General features: G+C 44.3%; 1 protein-coding gene across 1 annotated transcript in view; it reads right to left on the reverse strand.

Annotated features, from left to right (window-relative positions):
• Positions 1–2,416: 2,416 nt before the first annotated feature.
• The window catches only part of LOC111660275 (junction-mediating and -regulatory protein-like), a 16,365-nt gene continuing 10,347 nt past the window's right edge, over positions 2,417–8,434 (reverse strand). Inside the window, exons 3-9 of the mRNA XM_087175867.1 lie at positions 7,693–7,875; positions 7,436–7,601; positions 7,172–7,341; positions 6,517–6,600; positions 6,332–6,427; positions 5,701–6,241; positions 2,417–5,594 (exon numbers count right to left, since the gene is read on the reverse strand). Coding sequence (XP_087031993.1) covers positions 5,287–5,594; positions 5,701–6,241; positions 6,332–6,427; positions 6,517–6,600; positions 7,172–7,341; positions 7,436–7,601; positions 7,693–7,875 — 1,548 coding nt within the window. The 3' untranslated portion in view covers positions 2,417–5,286. The remainder of the gene's footprint in view (positions 5,595–5,700; positions 6,242–6,331; positions 6,428–6,516; positions 6,601–7,171; positions 7,342–7,435; positions 7,602–7,692; positions 7,876–8,434) is intronic.

Genomic DNA, 8,434 nt, shown 5'->3' on the forward strand with positions numbered 1-8,434 from the left:
CACACACCACACACACACCACACACACACACACACACACTCACCAAACTTAGTTAACTTGAGAACTGTGCCTCAGCGCCATCTGCTGTTTGACTGGGAAAGGTGCACCACAGATTGCAGCATCACAATGTCTCACACACACACGTGTACACACACACACACACACACACACACACACACACATACACACCCTTTTCTTCATCTCTAAACTGCCCCCCCAAGGGGAATGTTGAAAGTCATGTGGAAATAATTGCCGTTAAGACTCAGAGAACTGCGCCAAAGCTGCCAAATCCCTCCAAAATATTGTCCTCTAACTAGCAGATGCTTTGATCCAAAGTGACTTACTGTACAGAGAAGTGCTGAACAGAGGCCCGCGTCTGAGCTCGGGCTGCCAGCGGAGTGTCACTGGAAACAGAGAACTTTTAAGGACGGCTCTCAACAAACCAGTCAGTCTTACCTTTTGGCCTGTAGTGACATCAATGCTGCTCTGGACACACAAGGCTGCTCGGAAATGGAGTTCGGTTTCCTTCTCAAGTGAAAATGAAAGACTGCTATGTATCCACAGCCTATTTAAAATCTTACATGATAGATGAGTATTTAAATCTTCCAGAGGCATCGGTCATGCCACACAGAAATTTTAAAGGGCATGTGCCCATGTTAGATTTGACATTAGAATTCCTGTATCCAGACTGCTTCCACCGTCTCACACAACTGACCTGTCTTCCTGCCAAACTCAGTGTGGTGTGTGTCTCTGAACAAAGCCCGACCTTTGACATAATGTGTGCCTTTAAAGCACACATACGCGGACACGTGTTTGTATATAATATGTGTGTGTGTGCGTGCGTGTGTGTGTGTGTGTGTGTGTGTGTGTGTGTGTGTGTTTTGTGCAGAAAGAGAGAAAGACCCCTGGTTTGGGACATCAAGGCCTACACACACACACAGACACACACACACACACACACACACAAACACACACACACACACACACACACTGAGCAATACCAGACAGGCTCTATACGACACCTCTATCTAACTCTATCAGGTACTCTTCTCAGTGGACTCATGCAGATAGGTCAAACGCAACTCAGCTGATCCCCCATGTCCGACAGAAAGTGTACTACTGTTGACCGCGAACCTGTGTGGCAGCCCTGTCTAGTCGAAGTAGTGCATCGTGAAGGGCTTATAGAGTGTCATATACATGTTCGTAAATCTCCACCCTCAGTGAAACAGGCCACCGATTTTCACTCCTCACGGGTGAATGCAGAACTCGGTTTCTATTCTTTTTTACACAGGATATAATAGTGAAGATATAATTATAGAACTGTATAGGACAACTTTCTACTCATGATGACATTGTAAATGAATGGATGGATAACTCAAATGCAGTAACACCCTGCAGTGGCTTATTGTTGTGTATTAACCCATGGAAAAGTACTGCATAGTTATTATAGAGTATCTAATCTGTAGGTAAACAATGAAAAACCTCTTCAATATGTATTTAAAATGCGTAACAACACAATGTAAACACATAGTGTTAAATGTTCTGTACCAAAATATTCACTTATGAAGCAGCTCCTCCTCCTCTGATGGTGAAATCCCAAACTGCAACTTAAAATTTCTTCCTTTAAAATCATTCAATTTCTAAAACGCTATATGCTCACATGAAATGCTGCTTCTTTTACCTTTCAATTGAGCACCCTGTTTGCACTGTGTTATTACACTGTTGTAACTCAACATTATATTTCAAGAGATTTGCATTAAGTCCTAGCACAGCATAATTCATTCACATCGTAGTTAGTTGCACAGGTTAATACACTGGAATAAGACCCATGTAAAGGGAACTGTTACCCATTTCGTTTTCTTTCTGGTTTAACTTTGACAGTCAAATGACAGAGATGGAATACCTTAATATTAATGCTATTGTTAATGAATGCCTTTGTACAGTAGTGGATAAGAAGCTTTTCATTCTCCTGTTTTGTAACTTATGGTATTTAAATGTAGGTATTATTATTGTATTTAGAGGTATGAGAAGACTGGCAATATTTTTGACTATTTAAAGTAATTTTGAACTCATGATATTAAAGAGGTACCTCAGGCTAAAGATGTTCGTAGATTGGTGAGACTTGTGTGTTTGCAGGTGAAAGCATTTACCAAATGCTGGTGAAAAAACGATCAGGATACACACCTGTTGGTGCTTCAGCCCAGCAAAATCCTTTGTTGAATTCAAACAAAGACAGCCCTACAAGGCTGAGAACACACCTCTGTGAACTAAGAAATGCTATGTTTTATATTCAAATACAGTGACCGCAGAATTCAATGTGTACAAATCGCTTTTGTTCTGTTTCTTTCTTTTTCATTTATCTATTAAAAACACAGTATTAACTAAATTATTCAACAGTGAAACAGACAACCTCAGATTTTGCTTCACAAGGTTTTATTCAAATGCAGGGGCAAGGTTGTAAAAAAAAAAGAAAAAAAAGAACTGAATAAATGACATGGTAGGACTAAAGGCAAAGGGGTATTCTTGGAACAGTATGTCAATACACTACTGTGTAAAAACAACTGCAATCTTTAATAAGTCCATTGTTTTAGGCAATCAATCTGAACTCATTATCACCCATGAAGTTGGTTCATCCCTTTTATTGTATTTCTCTATATTGATATTGCACTTCTGAAGTGACTGCTTATTTAGACGGAGGGTCATATATAGTCAGCCTGTGTGGATAACAGGCCTACATAGGAAAGGTTTCAAAGCAAACACATCACAAAACAATTTGGCTGGAAATGCTTTGGAAAAAAAAAACATAAGGCAAACAAAGCAATGAAATGCAATGCAAAATTACAGTTAACTGACAAACAAGCTGTGTCAAGCTAATTTATAGGTCAGTGTAAAAACACATGACAGCGTGATTCTAAGGTTAATCAGGTGGCAGTCGGTTCATGGCAGAGGTGTCACCTTCTGAGCCCAGTTTCCCAAAAGTTTTTGAGCACATTGTCGGTCATTGTTTGGTGGAGCAACATAAACTTTTACATCTTTTGGGAAACTTTGCCCCGGTCAGTTCAGGTGGCATCAAGTCGGGCGTGGTGTGGGTTAGGTTTAAGTTAAGAGTCAGGTCAGGGTTAGATCTCTGTCTCATGCTACATGATGAGGGTACCATGGAAGATCGTTGGGATGACAGTGAGAGAAGACATGTAAAAGTGCCTCAGATTTGCTCTGCCAGGAAAAATAATAAACCCTCTTTAGCACTGAGCTATTTTCAAGCTGTATAATGCGACATATACCTCCCCGCCTGTTCTGTTCTACACTGTCTGCCTCGTGATTCATCTATGAATGGCTCTCAACGCAAGCACAAGAGGAAAAAGCACAAATCTTTGCATCAAAGCTCAGACTGAGAGCTTAGTTTATTAATCAATTTTCCTTCATGTGATCGTGTGTTTGTGTGGATTCCTGTGCTGCTAAGCATCTCACTGGTCCCCCTCATACCGTCCTTCCATCACACCTTTTTAGGTCCAATTCCACATGTTCAGTGCTTTAAAACTTACTCAACAACTTCAGATATAATGTTTCACCAGTGTTAACAAAAAAATGTTGCAACTGTACAGATAAAGCGATTCAGAATGTGTATAATTATTATCATGAAAGTGCTGAAACCTTTTCTAAAAAAAAAAAAAGACTTACGAGTAGGGGTTGTGGACTCACTTTACCACTAAAATGTTTTCTGTGCATGTTGGCTGTGAGTTTAGTGCGTGAGTCCATGTGTGCAGGAGCATGTTTGAAAACACTTCCAGCAACTGTGAGTAACAGGCCTCCTACTGTGCGGTTCTGCCCACTGAGTGCAGAGAAAGAAATGAGGAAAAGTGCAAACAGAGGAGAGGAGAGAAAGTGAACAAGATGGCAGGAGAAACCGCATCAATCACGACCGCCCTGCTCCACAGCCCACAGTGGCTCCCCGCGGCGCTGAGAGAATCTAACCTCCCACGTGCCATCCATCATTCACACAGGCGTGACCGGTTCCACAGCTCAGCCGTGACTATCCCACATACAAAGTTCGGGAATCACCAACCAAAGTCTGCCCACACTTTACAAAGACTACTGACACTAACTATGACCTCCACTTCGCTTAAGAAAACTGTCCATCAGCTCCGCCGATGACCCTTCCTCTTACCCTTTCCTACCGTGGTTGACCGCAGCTTTACATCAGAGATGCTGTTAGATGCGGCACCAAATGATAAACCTATAGTGACTCTGAATATCTCCCACCAGCCTGGCCATATGCTGCGGTGGAACAGATGGGTCGATACATATTCCCTCACCCAGAGAGAGAGAGAGAGCTGGGGGTGGTGAAGGGCCGGAAGAGGACAAAAGTGGGGGGAGGGGTATGAATCTGTTGTGACGGACTAAAAGACGGAAAGTATTTGTGCAGTGTCAGATTAAACAAGCGGTGATCTTCACACTGTCTGACACCACCACACCCACTTGTGACAGGACAAAACCAGCTGTGCAGCACAGCGCGGCTCAGTCACAATACACCGGTTGAGCTAAAAATAGAAGACAGGTGATGCTTGATGTGTGCGACGGTTTACAATCTGGATGACAGGTCCAGTGATCCCAGTTCAAAAGTGTAATCTTCTATTTGTTTTTAAGTCTCCCTCATGACCCCAAATCAGCAACCACACACGTTTTTTTGTCGCAGTTACAGTTTCTCATTTTTCTAATGCTTTGGAAAAGATCACACACGTCTCAGCACGACTTTCCGTATGAGGTTTTCAGTTTCACAAATAGCTGTCAGTGCAGTGTGTTGGTGTACAATGTGTATTGTGCTGTTTCTGAATATTAATGCGGCCACAGAGGGCCAGTGCAGAGCTTTTCAACAGTACAACTGATAAAAATAAACATAAATAAAAAAACAAACAAGATAAGGATTGTTACAGTCTGATTACAGGAATAAAACCACAGTGACACACAGTAAAAATAAAAAAAACACAAATCATATCCTCCACAGTAGTGAATGTAGTGTGAAAAACAAATGAACAGGTTGACCATAGACCTTTGGAGCATTTGGTGAATTGGTCCTGGCATAGTCACTAGGTACATGTGTGACTGGGCTGTGTTTACTTGTGAGTGAGTGAGTAGCTTCATGAATTTGTGTGTGTGTGTGTGTGTGTTTACAGTACAGCGCAGCTCTCTATATTGCAGTACAGTACATTGTGTGCAGTGCCAGAGGATGCAGGCATTTGTGTGTGTGTGTGTGTGTATGTTTTATTTGTTGCGCCTGAGCCTTGGGCCCTAGCTTTCCCAGTCATGGCTGGCCAGACCGTCGTCATCCGAGTCAGAATCTGGTGTGGCCTCCTTGATGCGGCGCAGCGCCTCATGAATGCTCCTAGTCAGTGGGTCGGTGGAGGCCGGGAGCTCTCCCTGGTCTTTTCTCTCTTTATGGGGGACCTGCCTCAGTTTGACCCCCTTGCGAATCTGGGCCAGGATGCTGTTGGGATCGTCGTCACCCTTGGCTGGAGGTAGGGACCGCTGGTCGACCTTCCTCAAGTGGAAGCTGCCTCTCTTCAGGGAGGCCAGCACCTCGTCCATGGGTGAGCTAACTGTATGCAGGGAGAGGAGAGGAAGACAGACTGTGATTGGCTACTGTAACTAGACAATCTAACAGAGCCCTGAGAAACGTTTATGGGTACTACACGGTCCCAGTACCTCTTCTGCTGTGGGTGTCAAACTCCGGTGTCTTCCTCAGCTTTTTCCGGGCGCTCAACAGTTGGCTGCTATCAAAGAAGCGAGGGATGAATGGCCCGAGCGGGGAGAGGGAGAGCTCTTCTGCCGCGCTCTTCCCCTCAGCCTTCTGCCCGTGCCGGCCCGGGCTGCCGGAAGGCGACAGCTCCTCCCTCGTGGGCGGGGGAGGTGGAGGAGGTGGTGGAGGAGGAGGGGAGATAGGGGATGAAAGGAGCGAGGACAGGGAGCAGGGGGAGCAGGAGGAGTCGGCAGGAATGGGCACAGGCAGCGGAGGAAGGGATGCTGTGAGAGCTGTGACGGGCTGAGTGGTGAGCGTGGAGCTGGGGCTGGGGTCAGTCTGCACACTGGTACTGAGACACAGTGGCTGATGGTGGATGCAAACAGAGTCCACACTCTCCTCCCGCTCACTCACGCTACTCATTTCCATGCTCCTTCCTCGGTCTCTTCTTCTGGTGTGGGCCACGCGCAGTCGAGTGGACTTCAGAATCACCTGACCTGGGTACCGCTAGAGAAAGACAGAGATGAACAGGGGCTGACGAGTGAGAAAGAAAATGAAACATTTTGTGATGCTTGCAGATAATAAGACGACACATACCTGTTTGAAAGTGCGGAGTCTGTCCAGAGTTCTCTGTCTCTCCTGACTTACTCTACTGTTCTTCTTCTCCTCATCTTCCTCTTCTTCATTTATCAGCTGGAAAAGAGAGAGAGCGTTATTGATAATGTTTAACAGATATAAAATTAAATTTTATTATAAAAAACTAGCAAAAAAAAAAAACCTACCTGTAACACCTGGTGGGATATAGAGTCTTTGTGGAGGGATTGACGTTTCTGCTGTTTCTGAGTGTGGTTGGATACACAGATCTCCTGCAGGATGACAGGTGGAGAACACATTGACACAATGATCCACACTACATCATGCACACTGCCAACGTGAACAACAACTGCTGCAGCAAAACCCTGTAGAACCTCTTATACCATATTTGAATAAATATCACTTTGGAGCAATTTACTGTCATGTGCCTTAATAATCTTGTTAGTGGATGTGTGAGATAACAGGTCATCGGTTGCTGCAGATTTTTACATTTTACTCTTACTAGGTGATAACATATTCACACATCTATTTGTGTAATCTCACATCTTAATCCAATATTGTCAAGTATAGTTACAGTGCATAACATGAATAATATCATTCATCATAATTAAATCCTCCTATGATTCTGAACACCAGCAAATCAGGAGGAGGTGTAGCCCATTTGAGCACATTTAAAATAAAAGTGCAAATTCTTTTTCAAATTTTTCTTGATAAAATGTGTTTCTGGCATAGCAGGACACAGTTACAAGGATATGAAGCACAATCATGCAAAGTGCACACATTGTATAGTGTGCACTAACATAATGTAGAAACCAAGATACAGTGTGAGTAAAGGATACACACCCTCTTGTTCCTCAGATAGGAGCGCTTGGCAGTGATGCGCCCCCTCCTTGCCTCCAGCTGTCGAGCGCTGACCTGAAGTCTGCGCAGCTCTTCCCTCTCTGCAGTATCATCCTCTGTAATATCATCTGTGCTTTCAAAGGTGTCATAATACACCACTTCATCCTGACGCTCTGAAAGCACATGTGCACATACAGACTTTTCATGCATTTGACAGACACTATCATTAATCACTGAGTAGTAAATTCAGACAAAGTAAGGCCATACCTGTCATCTGTCTGCGAACACTGTCCAGTTGAGCGGTGAGCAGCAGCTCTTCACACTGTAATATATCTGCCTGGATGTCATACAGTTGGAGCTGGAGCTCATAGTACTGTGTCTCCATGTGGTCTAACAGGGCAATTGCATCGGCACTGCTGCACAGACTCTGCATCTGAGAGGACGGGACATAGGACAACTGTCTGCGAGTGTGTTTACTTTCTGTTCATATGTGTTTTGTATGCTGTTGAGTGTCACTACCGCACCTCATCCCGAAGTGTGTGTTTCCTCTGCTCCAGACAGATCTCCCTGGCTCTCTGGAGCTGTAGGGTTTCCTTGGCAACAGAGTAGCGCAGCCTCTCCATGCGCTCCACCGCTGCTGTCCATGAAGATTTACCAAACTTACGCTGGTCCACCTTCATACGCTCATACACCCCTACACACACACACACATGCGCGCACGCACACACACCACACACAGAATGTTAAACGTGACATATTCTCACGTGCGAGTGAGTCACGAACACAAACTACTTTCTCCTCTGGTACAGTGAGTGGGCATGTCGGCCTTTAATTCATTTAATGTGATGCCTTAAGTCTCACAGGAGTAAAGGTCTATTACCACAATGTAGAGAGAGACATCTGTTGGCCACATTTGCACATTACAACTTCCTTCTCTCTGGTCTGCACTTGAAGTCACTCATTTATGTGATTTTTGATCTAATAAGTGTCAGATAACAAATGGACAAATCAGTGTTGGAGAAGAACTGGGATAAGCAAGGGCACATTGTGGAGTAACCCTGCTCAGAGAGAATGTGCTGGCAAAGCTGTTTGATCAATAGGTTGTCCTTGTTTCCTCCTGTCCCTGTCAAAGCGCGGCTGTCTACACTGCCTCATTAATACTAAATCACATTACCCCCTGGCGCTCCAAACCACACACAGGTCAATAGCAGGCCAATGCTACCACTATGTGTGTGTGTGTGTGTGTGTGTGTGTGTGTGTGTGTGT

The sequence above is a fragment of the Seriola lalandi genome, unplaced genomic scaffold (genome assembly GCF_002814215.2).
Source record: "Seriola lalandi dorsalis isolate HSWRI2012SDOR001 ecotype SW California unplaced genomic scaffold, Sedor1 jcf7180002054517, whole genome shotgun sequence".
In the NCBI taxonomy this organism is placed as follows: Eukaryota; Metazoa; Chordata; class Actinopteri; order Carangiformes; family Carangidae; genus Seriola; species Seriola lalandi.